The following is a 17,867-nucleotide window of genomic DNA, read 5'->3' on the forward strand; positions in this document are numbered from 1 at the left end:
GGATTATGTCTGATAACCCGTTTAAAAATACATCTATATAAGCCTGTTCATTCCACTTAACCTCTGCCGCCAAGGACCTGAACTCTAGTGCATAATCCACAAGTGTTCGGTTTTCTTGTCTAAGGCGCAACAGTAATCTAGCTGCATTGACCTTTCTACCTGGAGGGTCAAAAGTTCTTCTGAAAGCAGCTACAAAGGCATTATAATTATATACTAACGGATTATCATTTTCCCACAATGGATTGGCCCATCTCAAAGCTTTCTCAACAAGTAATGTGATAATAAATCCAACCTTCGCCCTATCTGTAGGATAGGAGCGGGGTTGTAATTCGAAATGGATACCTATTTGGTTTAAGAAACCACGACACTTCTCTGGAGAACCACCATAACGTACAGGTGGAGTGATACGGGAAGAAGCACCTACAGTGGCTACCTCTAGACCTGAACTCACAGGAGAGATAGAAGTATTACGCATCTCCTCTGGTTGATTACCAGAACGAGATAGTAACACCTGTAGTGCTAGAGCCATCTGGTCCATTCTGTGATCCATGGCGTCGAACCTAGAGTCAGAAGGACCAACCTGAGTGTTTGTACCTGCAGGATCCATTGGCCCTGTCGTAATGTCAGGATCGGGACAGGGATCCAACACGCAGAGTACAAACAGGTGGTAGGTACGTATACCGGACCTTAGAATGGCCGGACTTAACGTAAGGAGTAAGTAGAGAATGGTCTAGGAACAAGCCGAGGTTGAGGGAACGAGAGGACAGGTAAGCGAGAGACAAGCCGAGTCAAAGGGTAACAGAGATAAACAGGGTAGAACAAACAAGCCGGGTCAGAACCAAAGAGACAACTAGAATACAAGAGCACTGAGTGACTAGACAGGCTAGAACCACGACAGGGCAATGAGCAGATGCCGAAAGCCTTACTTTATACCTTGATTCTAGAGGGTAATCATGCCCCCGACGAGTCCTGATTAGTGCTCGGGACTTGACTGACAGGTCGACCCGGGTTGGCGTCATGACGTCGACTACTGAGTGTCGCGTCATATAAGGAAGTGGATCCCTCGCGGTCGGCTTGTAAATGGCCGAGAGAACCGCGAGGAACGGAAGAAACAACCCCTCTGGGAGGATAAACGTCTAAGTCTCTCACCTCCTCTGAGGTAGAGACTACAGGTACCCTGACAGTAATGTAATTGCAGTCGCCTGCCTGCCAGCTCCTGTGTCAGGCTCACAGTGGATACTGTGCCCACTTGCCCAGTGCCACCACTCATATCTGGTGTCACAATAGATTAAGCTTGCATTTAAAAACCAAAAAATTTTTTTCACTGTAATAGATTGAATAGCAGTTAGTTGTCTGCAAGGGTCTGGGTGTCAGGCCTTCAGCGTGTACTCTGCCAACCTCTTCCAGTGTACTTTGCCACTCATATCTGGTGTCACAATAGCGTGCCTTTAAAAAGAAAAAAAGTTTTTCATTGTAAGCTAATAGCAGTTAGTTGTCTGCAAGCGTCTGGGTGTCAGGCCTTCAGCGTGTACTCTGCCAACCTCTGCCAGTGTACTTTGCACTCATATCTAGTGTCACAATAGCGTGCCTTTAAAAAGAAAAAAAGATTTTCACTGTAAGCTAATAGCAGTCAGTGTCCTTAAAGCGGGTGTCAGGCCTTCAGCGTGTACTCTGCCAACCTCTGCAAGTGCACTTTGCCACTCATATCTAGTGTCACTATAGCGTGCCTTTATAAAGAAAAAAAGTTTTTCACTGTAAGCTAATAGCAGTCAGTGTCCTTAAAGCGGGTGTCAGGCCTTCAGCGTGTACTCTGACAATCTCTGCAAGTGCACTTTGCCACTCTTATCTGGCGTCACTATAGCGTGCCTTTAAAAAGAAAAAAAGTTTTTCAGTGTAAGCTAATAGAAGTCAGTGTCCTTAAAGCGGGTGTCAGGCCTTCAGCGTGTACTCTGCCAACCTCTGCAAGTGCACATTGCCACTCATATCTGGTGTTACTATAGCGTGCATTTAAAACCAAAAAACTTTTTCCACTGTTATAGATTGAATAGCAGTTAGTTGTCTTCAAGCGGGTGTCAGGCCTACAGCGTGTACTCTGCCAACCTCCTCTGCCAGTGCACATTGCCATTTATATCTGGTCTCAAAGTAGCTTGCACGCATAGTACCACTAATCCAAAAACAAAATGACAGGCAGAGGCAGGCCATCCCGCAGGGGCCATCGTGGTCGTGGTGCTGTGATTCCCTTTTGCCCTAGAATAATGCCCAGTTTTCAGAGGCCACGTACCCTGAACTTGAAAAGTTCTGAGGACATAGGACACCCAATCTTCTACAGCTTCCGCTCGGAACCTTGACGCACCATCCTCCTCCAGCTTAGCTTCGGGCACCTCTTAAGATACCACTCACCCGCCTGCCGTCACCACCAACACTAGCACCACAGCCGCTTCACTTGGTATGTCAGAGGAGTTATTTAGACATCCGTTTGAAGAAGTGAGTGATGCGCAACCATTATTGCCAGGGATAACAGGGATATGTCTCAGGCAGGCAGCATTACACACATGGACGTTCGGTGTTATAATGATGATGTTGTACCCGCTGCTGCTTCCTTTGTTGAGTTGTCAGATACAAGTGAAGCGGTTGATGATGACGATGCGTCCATGGATGTCACGTGGGTGCCCGCTCGGCAAGAAGAAGAACAGGGCGAAAGTTCAGATGGGGAGACAGAGAGGAGGAGGAGACGAGTTGGAAGCAGGGGAAGGTCGTCGCAAGGAGCTAGTGGCACAGTCAGACAGCATGCATTGGCACCAGGGGTCAGCCCGACAGCACGCCAATCAACGCATGCTGTGTCCACCACCAGAATGCCGTCATTGCAGAGCTCAGCAGTGTGGCATTTTTTTTTGTGTGTCTGCCTCTGACAACAGCGATGCCATTTGCAACCTGTGCCAAAAGAAACTGAGTCGTGGGAAGTTCAACACCCACCTAGGTACAACTGCTTTGCGTAGGCACATGATCGCACATCACAAACGCCTATGGGATCAACACATGAGTACAAGCAGCACACAAACTCAAAGCTGCCAACCTCCTCCTGGTCCAGCATCTTCAGCCACGTCAACCACTGCTGTCCTCCTTGCCCCCTCTCAACCATCCGCCACTCTGTCTCTTGCCTTGAGCAGTTCCCGCTCATCTGCCCACAGTCAGGTGTCTGTCAAGGACATGTTTAAGCGTAAGAAGCCAATGTCAGAAAGTCACCCCCTTGCCCAGCGTTTGACAGCTGGCTTGTCTGAAATATTAGCCCGTCAGCTTTTACCATACAAGCTGGTGGAGTCTGAGGCGTTCGAAAAATTTGTCGCTATTGGGATACCACAGTGGAAGGTACCCGGACGGAATTTCTTTGCACAAAAGGCAATCCCCAACCTGTACTTGATTGTGCAAAAGGAAGTAATGGCATTTCTGGCACACAGTGTTGGGGCAAGGGTCCATCTGACCACAGATACCTTGTCTGCAAAGCATGGTCAGGACAGGTATATCAGCTACACTGCGCATTGGGTAAACCTGCTGACGGCTGCCAATCATGGAATGCGTGGCTCTGCAGAGGAGTTGGTGACACCGCCACGACTTGCAGGCAGGCCTGCTGCCACCTCCTCTACTCCTCCTACTCCATCCTCTTCCATAACCTCCTCGGCTGAGTCCTCTTCTGCTGCTGCATCTTGCTCCACATCAACGGCACCCCCCCAGCTCCCCAGGTACTATTCCACATCCCGGATACGGCAGTGTTTGACTTGCTTGAAAGCAGAGAGTCACAGGTGCACAGGTGGATGCACAGGTGGAAAAGTGGCTGACTCCGCAGCAACTGGATATCAGCAAAGTGGTTTGTGACAAGTGAAGAAATTTGTTGGCAGCATTGCATTTGGGCAAGTTGACACATGTGCCGTGCATGGCACATGTGTGTAATCTGATCGTACAACGCTTTGTGCATAAGTACACAGGCTTACAGGATGTCCTGAAGCAGGCCAGGAAGGTGTGTGGCCATTTCAGGCGTTCCTACATGGCCATAGCGCACTTTGCAGATATCCAGCAGCGAAACAACATGCCAGTGAGGCGCTTGATTTGCGACAGCCCTACACGTTGGAAATCAACTCTCCTAATGTTCGACCGCCTGCTCCAACAAGAAAAAGCTGTTAATGAATATTTGTATTACCGGGGTGCTAGGGCAGCCTCTGGGGAGCTGGGAATTTTTTTGCCACGTTACTGGACGCTCATGCGCAATGCCTGTAGGCTCATGCGTCCTTTTGAGGAGGTGACAAACCTAGTCAGTCGCACCGAAGGCACCATCAGCGACATCATACCATTTGTTTTCTTCCTGGAGCGTGCCCTGCGAAGAGTGCTGGATCAGGCCATAGATGAGCGTGAAGAAGAAGAGGAAGAGTTGTGTTCACCATCACCACCAGAAACAGCCTTATCAGCATTGCTTGCTGGACCTGCGGCAACGCTGGAAGAGGATTGTGAGGAAGAGGAGTCAGAGGAGGAATGTGGCTTTGAGGAGGAGGAGGAAGACCAACCACAACAGGCAACCCACGGTGCTCGTTGTCACCTATCTGGTACCCGTGGTGTTGTACGTGGCTGGGGGGAAGAACATACCTTCATTGAGATCACTGAGGAGGAGGAACGGGAAATGAGTAGCTCGGCATCCAACCTTGTGCAAATGGGGTCTTTCATGCTGTCGTGCCTGTTGAGGGACCCTCGTATAAAAAGGCTGAAGGAGATCGACCTGTACTGGGTGTCAACTCTACTAGACCCCCGGTATAAGCAGAAAGTGGCTGAAATGTTACCAAATTACAACAAGTCGGAAAGGATGCAGCATTTGCAAAATAAATTAAAAAGTATGCTTTACACAGCGTATAAGGGTGATGTCACAGCACAACGGGAATCTAACAGGGGAAGAGGTGAAAGTAATCCTCCCACGACCACGCCGGCAAGGACAGGACGCTTTAAAGACGTGTTGTTGATGGAGGACATGCAGAGCTTTTTAAGTCCTGCACATCTCCACAGCCCTTCAGGATCCACCATCAGAGAACGACTCGACCGACAGGTAGCAGACTACCTCGCCTTAACTGCAGATATCGACACTCTGAGGAGCGATGAACCCTTTGACTACTGGGTGTGCAGGCTTGACCTGTGGCCTGAGCTATCCAAATTTGCGATAGAACTTCTGGCCTGCCCCGCTTCAAGTGTCCTGTCAGAAAGGACATTCAGTGCAGTAATAGGTATTGTCACTGAGAAGAGCCTAGGTCAAAAAAGTCTAGATTACCTCACCTTTATTAAGATGAATGAGGGATGGATCCCAAAGGGACTGACAGTGGGCGATACATTCGACTAAAAAAGGCCTGATGAGATGGGCTAAAAATGGTGACCCTATGTAGTAGGAACAGTCCCTATTCTGCTCTGTGTCAGTGTGTATCAGGGTCCCTGAGGACAGGTGTCAATCATTATCTGCCTAGTGACCCTATGTAGGGGGAACAGTCCCTATTCTGCTCTGTGTCAGTGTGTATCAGGGATCATTAGGATAGGTGTCAATCCATATCTGCCAAGTGACCCTATGTAGGGGGAACAGTCCCTATTCTGCTCTGTGTCAGTGTGTATCAGGGTCTCTGAGGACAGGTGTCAATCCTAATCTGCCAAGTGACCCTATGTAGGGGGAACAGTCCCTATTCTGCTCTGTGTCAGTGTGTATCAGGGTCTCTGAGGACAGGTGTTAATCCATATCTGCCAAGTGACCCTATGTAGGAGGTACAGTCCCTATTCTGCTCTGTGTCAGTGTGTATCAGGGTCCCTGAGGACAGGTGTCAATCCATATCTGCCAAGTGACCCTATGTAGGGGGAACAGTCCCTATTCTGCTCTGTGTCAGTGTGTATCAGGGATCATTAGGATAGGTGTCAATCCATATCTGCCAAGTGACCCTATGTAGGGGGAACAGTCCCTATTCTGCTCTGTGTCAGTGTGTATCAGGGTCTCTGAGGACAGGTGTCAATCATTATCTGCCAAGTGACCCTATGTAGGGGGAACAGTCCCTATTCTGCTCTGTGTCAGTGTGTATCAGGGATCATTAGGATAGGTGTCAATCCATATCTGCCAAGTGACCCTATGTAGGGGTACAGTCCCTATTCTGCTCTGTGTCAGTGTGTATAAGGGATCATTAGGATAGGTGTCAATCCTAATCTGCCAAGTGACCCTATGTAGGGGGAACAGTCCCTATTCTGCTCTGTGTCAGTGTGTATCAGGGTCTCTGAGGACAAGTGTCAATCCATATCTGCCAAGTGACCCTATGTAGGAGGTACAGTCCCTATTCTGCTCTTTGTCAGTGTGTATCAGGGTCCCTGAGGACAGGTGTCAATCCATATCTGCCAAGTGACCCTATGTAGGGGGAACAGTCCCTATTCTGCTCTGTGTCAGTGTGTATCAGGGTCTCTGAGGACAGGTGTCAATCCATATCTGCCAAGTGACCCTATGTAGGGGGAACAGTCCCTATTCTGCTCTGTGTCAGTGTGTATCAGGGATCATTCGGATAGGTGTCAATCCATATCTGCCAAGTGACCCTATGTAGGGGGAACAGTCCCTATTCTGCTCTGTGTCAGTTTGTATCAGGGATCATTTGGATAGGTGTCAATCCATATCTGCCAAGTGACCCTATGTAGGGGGAACAGTCCCTATTCTGCTCTGTGTCAGTGTGTATCAGGGTCTCTGAGGACAGGTGTCAATCCATATCTGCCAAGTGATCCTATGTCGGGGGAACAGTCCCTATTCTGCTCTGTGTCAGTGTGTATCAGGGTCCCTGAGTACAGGTGTCAATCCATATCTGCCAAGTGACCCTATGTAGGGGAAAAGTCCCTATTCTGCTCTGTGTCAGTGTTTATCAGGGGTTTTGAGGACAGGTGTCAATCCATATCTGCCAAGTGACCCTATGTAGGGGGAACAGTCCCTATTCTGCTCTGTGTCAGGGTGTATCAGGGTCCCTGAGGACAGGTGTCAATCCATATCTGCCAAGTGACCCTATGTAGGAGGAACAATCCCTATTCTGCTCTGTGTCAGTGTGTATCAGGGTCCCTGAGGACAGTTGTCAATCCATATCTGCCAAGTGACCCTATGTAGGGGGAAAAGTCCCTATTCTGCTCTGTGCCAATGTGTATCAGGGATCATTAGGATAGGTGTAAATCCATATCTGCCAAGTGACCCTATGTAGGGGGAGCAGTCCCTATTCTGCTCTGTGTCAGTGTGTATCAGGGTCCCTGAGGACAGGTGTCAATCCATATCTGCCAAGTGACCCTATGTAGGAGGAACAATCCCTATTCTGCTCTGTGTCAGTGTGTATCAGGGTCCCTGAGGACAGTTGTCAATCCATATCTGCCAAGTGACCCTATGTAGGGGGAAAAGTCCCTATTCTGCTCTGTGCCAATGTGTATCAGGGATCATTAGGATAGGTGTAAATCCATATCTGCCAAGTGACCCTATGTAGGGGGAACAGTCCCTATTCTGCTCTGTGTCAGTGTGTATCAGGGTCTCTGAGGACAGGTGTCAATCCATATCTGCCTAGTGACCCTATGTAGGGGGAACAGTCCCTATTCTGCTCTGTGTCAGTGTGTGTGATAATAATATTTCATATTAATTAAGTATGATTGATTGATCACTATTGAGCAACTCAGACATTTATAGATAGTTAAGATGGCACCGGTAAGCATATAAGCACACATAGCACATACTACTAGATGCAGGCTTGAAGGCCACAATTACTTAGATAAGCGATTATTAACCGCACAAGACTTGGCATAAGTTCTGGTGGTCCTGAACAGTCTGGCCAACTGCCAGGTCCATCCAGCTGCTTGTATCAAGGTCTTTTGCTGGGCTGCACTGATAAGGAACTACTGTCTGTCCTTGAAGACAGGTATATAAGGGACTAAGGGAATCTTGCGCTCACTTGGAGAACCACCCACCTGTAATGCGGACGCGTGTTACTGGTTTCTGCTGTTCCCAGAAGAGAGGGTCTCTCCGAATGACTGCCTGAGTTCTCCCCAGTCATGTGTGGCAAGGAGACAACCAAGCTTCTCTAATGGTGATGTATACTTAAGCTGATATATCTAGATACTAAGCTGTTTGAAGTAAATGCATGCAACTACTTAAATGAGAGTAAAACTTACTTTGCTTAGATCCCTTTGTGGATAATAAAGTGTAGTGTGAATTCTTATATTCAACTTGGTCTCTGTGTGATTTTTCTTTCCTATAACTCAATGTACTCTATCCGAACTGGGTTGTGTGCCCGCCAATATCACTATAAACCTCATTAGGTATTGATTATTACTTTTTGGATATTGGTGCTTCATGAATTTAATGATTAGGCACAACATTTTGGCGCTGCGAGCAGGGTTGGAGTATTAATTGAGCAAGGAAACTTGAAATCAACAAGTTAAAATAGTTTAAAATAATAATAGTGTGTTTAAAACATTATTGAGAATAGTTAAGATAAGAAAATTGTGTTTAGAAATTGTTAGAACTGTCTATGTAAATCTTAAGTAAAAGGGAAAGTGAAACTAACATTGTACGAGGTTTAATTTCTGCTGCGTCACGGAGGAAAAAAGCTTTTAAAAAGCTATCAGTTTCTGCCGCGCGCTGCAGTCGTAGATAACAAATATTACGGTTTCTAGAGATTCTTTGAACATTGTGTAAACTTAAAAATAGTTACATGACGTTGCAAGAGCAAGATTGGTGAGTGAATGCTCAATCTAATAAGATTGAGGAGTGCTTCTGAAGATTGATTCAAGAATGTATGTTGTGCTCAGTTGGTAGACGCACCTATACACCTTGAGGGTGTGTAGAACGCCAGTGCCTTCTGGGGAGCGCTACCCTCAAACAGGCTAGCGTCCTGAATGAGGCTGAATTGCTGCTAATTTAATAAGCTCAATACCAGGTATTGAGATAAGGTCACCAAAACCACAAGATTGTTTGGGGTGATTCTGACACGAATGGGTGATTGTGCTTGGTCAGTTAACAAGTGCCCCTACGCGCCTTAACAGGTGCTGGAAGCCAGTGCTGACTGAGGAAGTGAATGAAACGGCTGTTCCTGAAAGTGCGAGACTGTTGGCTCGATCATAGACGCCCCTATGCACTTTACAGAGTGTGTAGAAAGCCAGTGTGATCGGGAAGCGCAAACCTGCAGCCAAGTTAGTCATTTGGGCAGGCTTGAGTGAAGAATAAAACAATAAGCCAGACACTAGGTGTCTGGATTAGTACATATTCAAGTGAAATTAAATAAAACACATAGTACACACATCCCCAAGGAGTGCAAGTATATTCTAAATAAACCATAAGAACTTTGCACAATGTTTAAAAACATTCCCGGATGGGAAGATGAGCCATATGCATCCATTGCCAGTGAATGGGCCCGTTCAGCTGGTAAATGTGATTGTGAATGTGAAAAAAGTGAAATTGACATGCCTACTAACCTTCTTGCTTGTCTGAAAAAGTTTCCAAAAGATAAGTGGCAGAAAAGAGGTTGGGTAATACTTAAAACACTTGACGAGTATGCACACAGGGAATTGCCCGACCTGGGAGACTTGGATTTGACAGACCTAGACGATAGGAATTGACTAGTGAGGCAGGCTCCAGTGATTGACTTTTCAGTAAAAGACCATAGACCCCATGTAAAAGTTGAAATTTACTGGAAAAATAAAAATGTTGAAAGGGTTACTGCCCTTGTGGACACTGGAGCCGAAGCCACTTTAATTCATGGTAACCCAAGAAATTTGCTGGATTACCCTATGTAATCACAGGTCTGGGAGGTAAGAGGACAGAAGCAGTCCAGACCTGGGTAGAACAGAAAATTGGACAGTTGCCAAAAAAGAAGTATTCGGTTTTAATTGTCCCCATACCCGAATACATAATTGGAATTGATATCCTTAAAGGATTGACCTTACATTTGGGGGATGGCTGTTACAGTTTTGGAACTAAACCCTATATATCAGCCAAACCAGTGGTGGTAGGAAAATTGTTAATGCCCCCAGTGCAACTACCACCCGCTACTAAAGTAGTACATATTAAGCAGTACAGGATCCCAGGAGGCCACAGAGAAATTGGAGAAACCATAGACGAATTATTAAAAGCTGGGGTCCTACGAGGGGTCACTACTGCTTGGAACAATCCCGTGTGGCCAATACGTAAAACAGACCATACATGGAGAATGACGGTAGACTACAGAGAATTGAACAAACACACACCTCCACTGACTGCTGCTGTCCCAGACACCGTCACTCTTATAGAAAATATACAGAAGCATCCAGTGATCTGGTATGCAGTTATAGATTTGGCTAATGCCTTCTTCACTATTCCAATAGCTGAAGAAAATCAAGAGCAGTTTGCTTTCACATGGTTAGGGAGGCAATACACATTCACCAGGTTGCCACAGGGATACTTGCATAGTCCCACCATCTGTCATCGGCTGGTGGCAGAACATCTTGATGGGGTAAAAATACCGTCAGAGGTGAAAATATCCCATTATATAGATGACATTATGATTCAGGGACAGTGTGAAGAACAGTGTCAGCAGATTCTTGAAGAGATCATGGAGCACATGAAGAGCAAAGGGTGGGAGATAAATCCCAGTAAAATACAGGGACCCGCTCAAACAGTAAAATTCTTAGGAATACAGTGGAACAAAGGACACAGAGAAATCCTTCCAAAAGCTAAGCAAAAAGTGCTAGAGTTTCAAACTCCCAAAAGCAAGAAACAAGCTCAAAGCTTTATAGGTCTCTTTGGTTTCTGGAGACAACACATACCACACCTGAGTCAGTTACTCTCCCCTTTGTACAAAGTAACCAGGAAAAAACATGATTTTGAATGGGGAGATGAACAACAGAATGCATTTGAGGGAGCTAAACAGGCTATCCAACAAGCCCTTGATCTATGGCCCATACAAGATGGAGACATAGACTTAAATATATCAGTAAATCAGCAATGGGCTAATTGGAGCCTTTGGCAGAAACAAGGAAGGACTAAGTTTCCCCTTGGTTTCTGGACAAGGAAGTTACTTGAGGCAGGAGAGAGGTACACACCCTTTGAGAGACAGCTCTTGGCCTGCTATTGGGCCTTGGTAGACACTGAACAGATGACAGTAGGACATACAGTGTTCTTACGCCCAGAGATACCTATCATGCAATGGGTACTTAGTTCCCCTAAGACACATAGGATAGGTCATGCACAAGAGTCCAGTATCATAAAATGGAAGTGGTGCATACAGGATAGAGCTAAAACAGGAAATAGTGGTACGGCTGTACTACATGAGAAAATTGCAGATGCACCGATACAAGAACCTGGTTATCTGCCAGACGCAGACAAGCCAGTGGAATCTCCAGTAAAGTGGGGAAAGTCTTTTGCGCAACTAACACAAGATCAAGCAAAGCATGCTTGGTTTACTGATGGTTCAGCAAAATACATTGGTAATGAAAGACAATGGAAAGCAGTGTCTTACAATCCAGAAACCAAGAAAATTCTGACTACAACAGGAACAGGAAAAAGTAGCCAGTATGCAGAGTTATATGCAGTCTTTCAGGCTTTGAAACAAGAGATGCCTGGCAGTTGTCATATATACACAGATTCCTGGTCTGTTGCCAATGGACTGACCACGTGGTTGCCTACATGGCAGTCTCATCAGTTCATGATTAATTCAAAGGAAGTCTGGGGAAAAGATTTGTGGGAGCAGATATGGGAGATGGTACATCAAAATGAGGTAACAGTCTTTCATGTTGATGCTCACTGCAATACTGACTCATTGGATCGTCTGTTTAACTCTGTTGCAGACAAGAAAGCCAAGATCTCAGAGGCGTCTGTTGAAAATTCTAACTCACTTTTGGGATTGGCTACTTGGGCCCATCAGAAATGTGGACACTTGGGAGAGAAAGCCACTCACAGGTGGGCACAACAGCGAGGCATTTTAGTGCCACTTGATTTAATTAAAACAGTAATTCTGCAATGTCCAGTGTGTCAGCATGAGCAGAATAGACATGTACCAGGGATGGTACGAGGTCAAATAAAAAGAGGTAAAGCACCAGGGCAAATATGGCAGGTGGATTACATAGGTCCGCTTCCTATGAGTAAAAATTGCCAATACGTATGCACGGCTGTGGATACATATTCAGGGTATTTATTGGTTCACCCTTGCAAGAGGGCAACCCAAATAAATACTATCAAAATGTTGGAAACCATGATACAGTACTATGGTCTTCCATTACAGATTCAGAGTGACAATGGAAGCCACTTTAAAGGAAAATTGGTACAAGATTTTTGTAATGAAAACAATGTTGAATGGATATTTCACATACCTTATTATCCTCAAGCAGCTGGTCTGATTGAAAGGATGAATGGGTTGTTGAAACAACAATTGAGAAAACTTGGTGAAGGGACAATGGTCAAATGGAGAGATAACTTGCCTACAGCTGTGAACATCTTAAACAATAGGCCACTCTCAGATCATGACACCCCCCTCACTAGAATGATCGCACCCAATATACAAGCTAAACCATATGTAGCAACTAACACCATCACATATTGGGAAACAGAGGAGGGAGCCTTGGCACCATACAGGGCTACCCCAGAGGCTGCAGGAATAGACTTGCGAGCCAGAAAGGAAGAAAGACTTAAAACAGGGCAAGTTCAGATGTTCCCCACAGGTATAGGAATACAGATACCCCCGGGACACTTTGGACTAATTGCACCCAGGTCTAGCCTCGCCCTTAAAGGGATACATGTAATGGGAGGGGTTATAGACGCTGATTACCAGGGAGAAATAAAGGTCCTTTTGTTAAATCAGGGACCACAAGACTTGCTAGTGCAAGAAGGGGACAGAATAGCCCAATTGGTTATCATCCCCATTTACTAGGGACAGGTACACAAAGGAACAGCCCCCACCTTACAAACAGTAAGAGGAGATAAGGGATTTGGCTCTACTAACCTAAATCCAGGGGCCAAAGTCTGGGTGAGGACAGAGAAAGGTCCCCCAGAACCAGCAGACATTATTGCAACAGGCAATGACAATACCGTGATACTTTTCAAGTCAGGTCATGATAAATGGGAATATGTGCCTTCGGGCAAATGTTATTTGAGAGAGTAAAATGAGTTGTATCTTTACAGGTGAAGCTCATTGGTCCGGCTGTTATTGTGATGACTGTGCTTACTCTACACCCTTTGGTCGACTCAGATACCAACAATGAGATTGGAGGTTGGGACCAGAGTGATTCCGCAGAGATGAGATGGAAAAAGATCGAAATAAGAGTAACCTGCCTGACCATTAACTGTCCAAACATGAGAGCGAACCTCTATGGAGAAGGCTATTTTAGCCACAATGAAACTGAGTCAATTACCTATATTAAGTTACCAAATGAATCATTTGGTTTGTTAACGTTAGAATCTACAACGCCCTTTGGCTGCCGCATACTGTATACGCCTGTAAGCTCTAATATTTCTTCAGAAGAACTTACCCAATATTGGGTAAGTTATGCAAACCAGCAGAGCACAAAGCGAACCTACACTATTACAGAGAATAGTGGTGAAACCTACTGCTGCACTAACAGCACCCCTGACACCTTTTGGTATTTACTGTTAAAAATTCAAAGGACATCAATGACACCCTGTTCGGACACAACTAGATCAGACAAACACCTTTCACCCTGGGAAGAGCATAATCATTTTATTAAGGCAGCAGCTAATGTATATAAAAGCCTGGATTTATGTAAACCATGTTGGGTGTGCGGCCATACTCCACACGCTCAGGACAAGGGGTATCCCTATTTTCCTAAGGTTTTAACTAAAAAAGACTTACTATATGTCATTAGGCATTTTAGTAAGAAATGACACAAGTGAAGCCCCTAAGATCTTCATAAGTGAAGATACTACTGACAGACCAGGTGTAGTTAAGCTGCGCATGGGGGAGTGGGAATACCCTAGAGACTTGGAGGAAGTGGTCACTATTAATGTGTATCAAAAATACTATACAGACAGGGACTACCAACCGACTATCCGACCTAGCCATTATGTAAATACCATGGCATTATCCCCTTTTTTCACAGGATGGAATTTTGAATATTTTAATGGGACAGAAAATTATGAAAAAAGGACAGAAGACAGGTGGAAATATGTTATGGGAGAAAGTGAGGTTAAAACTATAAGTCGTTTGTGGCATAAATTAGTGGGTGCAGGAGTATTTAGCACTTACTTTACATTTAAACGATCTAAAATAAGCTGTATAAACCACCCCATACCTTCACGTGGGTTTTATTGGCTCTGTGGGAGATGGGCCTACAAAAAACTCCCATGTAAAATGCATACTGATTGTACCTTGGGAATGGTAATGCCCGCCATTTACCCTACAAAAACCTTACCTGTTTCCACCCACCTCCTCTGGAAGCGAGACACAGAGTTATCAGGATTTAAAATGGATAGAAATACACAGTTTTGGGTCTCTCTCTTTCCAATGGTAGGAGTGTGGATGATGATAACGAATTTAAATCTTTTAATTGACACCCTTGATGATGCCTTCAATAGCACAGGAACCGCAATTGGCCTACTTAACTATGAACAGGAACAGATTAGACAGGTAGCTTTGCAGAATAGAATAACCTTAGATTACCTATTAGCAGCTGAAGGAGGAGTGTGCAAGAGAATATGAGGCAAGGCATGTTGTGTGTGGATAGAAGATGAATCAGGGAAAATTAAGCATGAACTACATCATTTAGAAGAGGTGCAGAAACGCTTTAGAAAACCATTAACCACAGATGACTTAGAACACTGGTTAGCTAATGCTACAAAAGACTTTGACTGGACATTTGGCATAGGTTCCTGGATAGGAGGGCTTGGGTTGAAAATAATAAAAGGTATTGCATGGTGTGTTTTTATTATACTTTGTATTTATCTGTGCTACAAAATTACAGTTTTCTGCATTCAAAGCTTTGCTAGCTTAAAAAATAAGTCATAGTGTAGCGCTAGAAGAGTTTTAATTAGGTTTGAATCGGTTCCAGGTGTGACTGGAGCATAATGGGAATCAGTGGGTAAATGGGTTTTCCCCCTGCTGATAACCTGAATGGTATGTGTAAATGTGTGAGGTTTTGCTCACTGAGTGATCAAGGGATGGAATGTGATAATAATATTTCATATTAATTAAGTATGATTGATTGATCACTATTGAGCAACTCAGACATTTATAGATAGTTAAGATGGCACCGGTAAGCATATAAGCACACATAGCACATACTACTAGATGCAGGCTTGAAGGCCACAATTACTTAGATAAGCGATTATTAACCGCACAAGACTTGGCATAAGTTCTGGTGGTCCTGAACAGCCTGGCCAACTGCCAGGTCCATCCAGCTGCTTGTATCAAGGTCTTTTGCTGGGCTGCACTGATAAGGAACTACTGTCTGTCCTTGAAGACAGGTATATAAGACTAAGGGAATCTTGCGCTCACTTGGAGAACCACCCACCTGTAATGCGGACGCGTGTTACTGGTTTCTGCTGTTCCCAGAAGAGAGGGTCTCTCCGAATGACTGCCTGAGTTCTCCCCAGTCATGTGTGGCAAGGAGACAACCAAGCTTCTCTAATGGTGATGTATACTTAAGCTGATATATCTAGATACTAAGCTGTTTGAAGTAAATGCATGCAACTACTTAAATGAGAGTAAAACTTACTTTGCTTAGATCCCTTTGTGGATAATAAAGTGTAGTGTGAATTCTTATATTCAACTTGGTCTCTGTGTGATTTTTCTTTCCTATAACTCAATGTACTCTATCCGAACTGGGTTGTGTGCCCGCCAATATCACTATAAACCTCATTAGGTATTGATTATTACTTTTTGGATATTGGTGCTTCATGAATTTAATGATTAGGCACAACAGTGTGTATCAGGGATCATTATGATAGGTGTCAATCCATATTTGTCAAGTGACCCTATGTAGGGGGAACAGTCCCTATTCTGCTCCGTGTCAGTGTGTATCAGGGTCCCTAAGGACAGGTGTCAAACCATATCTGCCAAGTGACCCTATGTAGGGGGAACAGTCCCTATTTTGCTCTGTGTCAGTGTGTATCAGGGATCATTAGGATAGGTGTCAATCCATATCTGCCAAGTGACCCTATGTAGGGGGAACAGTCCCTATTCTGCTCCGTGTCAGTGTGTATCAGGGTCCCTAAGGACAGGTGTCAAACCATATCTGCCAAGTGACCCTATGTAGGGGGAACAGTCCCTATTCTGCTCTGTGTCAGTGTGTATCAGGGATCATTATGATAGGTGTCAATCCATATCTGTCAAGTGACCCTATGTAGGGGGAACAGTCTCTATTCTGCTCTGTGTCAGTGTGTATCAGGGATCATTAGGACAGGTGTCAATCCATATCTGCCAAGTGACCCTATGTAGGAGGAACAGTCCCTATTCTGCTCTGTGTCAGTGTGTATCAGGGATCATTAGGATAGGTGTCAATCCATATCTGTCAAGTGACCCTATGTAGGGGGAACAGTCCCTATTCTGCTCCGTGTCAGTGTGTATCAGGGTCTCTGAGGACAGGTATAAATCCATATCTGCCAAGTGACCCTATGTAGGGGGGACAGTCCCTATTCTGCTCTGTGTCAGTGTGTATCAGGGTCTCTGAGGACAGGTGTCAATCCATATCTACCAAGTGACCCTATGTAGGGGGAACAGTCCCTATGCTGCTCTGTGTCAGTGTGTATCAGGGATCATTAGGATAGGTGTCAATCCATATCTGCCAAGTGACCCTATGTCGGGGGAACAGTCCCTATTCTGCTCTGTGTCAGTGTGTATCAGGGTCCCTGAGGACAGGTGTCAATCCATATCTGCCAAGTGACCCTATGTAGGGGGAACAGTCCCTATTCTGCTCTGTGTCAGTGTGTATCAGGGTCTCTGAGGACAGGTGTCAATCCATATGTCAAGGTGTCAATATGTCATATGTCAGGTGTCAATCCATATCCATTGTGATTTAGGAATGTTAGGTGATTTATGCCCTTTATGGATTAAAACCAGACTCTGCATCAACTGTGTAATTTTCCATGGGAGTTTTGCCATGGATCCCCCTCCGGCATGCCACAGTCCAGGTGTTAGTCCCCTTGAAACAACTTTTCCATCACTATTGTGGCCAGAAAGAGTCCCTGTGGGTTTTAAAATTCGCCTGCCCATTGAAGTCTATGGCGGTTTGCCCGGTTCGCGAACGTTTGTGGAAGTTCGTGTTCGCCATTCGCGAACCTAAAATTGTATTTTCGCGACATCACTAGATACAACCAATATTCTCCAAATCTTAAAGAAATAACTTGCCAGGATTACTTTCTATTAGTGACAGCCGTCACTCCTCTCCTCTCCTCTCTTTATAAAAGCATTAGGCATGACTTGGGTATAAAAGCCGCTAAACATTTTTTTGAATTATTTTCTTCACATCCACCACAACAAATTGAATTCATTTTGGAGGCAATTCAACTTATCCTGGAAACTAATTACTTTTGGTTCCAGTGTAATTTTTACCTCCTACAGTGTGGCACAGCTATGAGCTTCAAGTTTGCCCCCAGCTACGCCAACCTCTTTATGACCCATTGAAAATCTACCCATTTGGGGGAGGGGAGTGGCTGGGGGTCAAGCTTGGTGCTCTACAAAAGGTATATAGATGACCTCATTATGATTTGGAAAGGTTGTGTGGAACATCTACTGTCCTTTATAGACACTCTCAATTCCAATGATTGTGGGATACACTTGACTTCAGAGTTTAGTAATAAAGAAATTAACTTTCTAGACCTCACGATTTCCATTGAAACTAATAACATCAAAACAAAAACTTACTTCAAA

At 45.0% G+C, this 17,867-nt stretch overlaps 1 protein-coding gene across 1 annotated transcript; it reads left to right on the plus strand.

Moving 5' to 3' along the window:
• Positions 1 to 9,363: 9,363 nt before the first annotated feature.
• LOC134566113 (uncharacterized) lies at positions 9,364 to 17,621 on the plus strand. Its single transcript, XM_063425821.1, has 4 exons — positions 9,364 to 9,535; positions 9,814 to 12,705; positions 13,233 to 13,522; positions 17,559 to 17,621. Exons 1-4 carry the CDS (start codon positions 9,364 to 9,366, stop codon positions 17,619 to 17,621), a joined length of 3,417 nt encoding a protein of 1,138 aa, XP_063281891.1.
• Positions 17,622 to 17,867: the final 246 nt, after the last annotated feature.

Source organism: Pelobates fuscus, chromosome 6 (assembly GCF_036172605.1).
Source record: "Pelobates fuscus isolate aPelFus1 chromosome 6, aPelFus1.pri, whole genome shotgun sequence".
Taxonomy (NCBI): domain Eukaryota; kingdom Metazoa; phylum Chordata; class Amphibia; order Anura; family Pelobatidae; genus Pelobates; species Pelobates fuscus.

Coding starts and splice junctions, on each gene's coding strand:
- LOC134566113 (XM_063425821.1), top strand. CDS start 9,364: ATGTTTAAAAACATTCCCGGATGGGAAGATGAGCCATATGCATCCATT. Junction 12,706..13,232: donor AGTTCAGATGTTCCCCACAG/GTATAGGAATAC, acceptor TGGTCGACTCAG/ATACCAACAATGAGATTGGA. Junction 13,523..17,558: donor AAGAACTTACCCAATATTGG/GTAAGTTATGCA, acceptor TACCTCCTACAG/TGTGGCACAGCTATGAGCTT.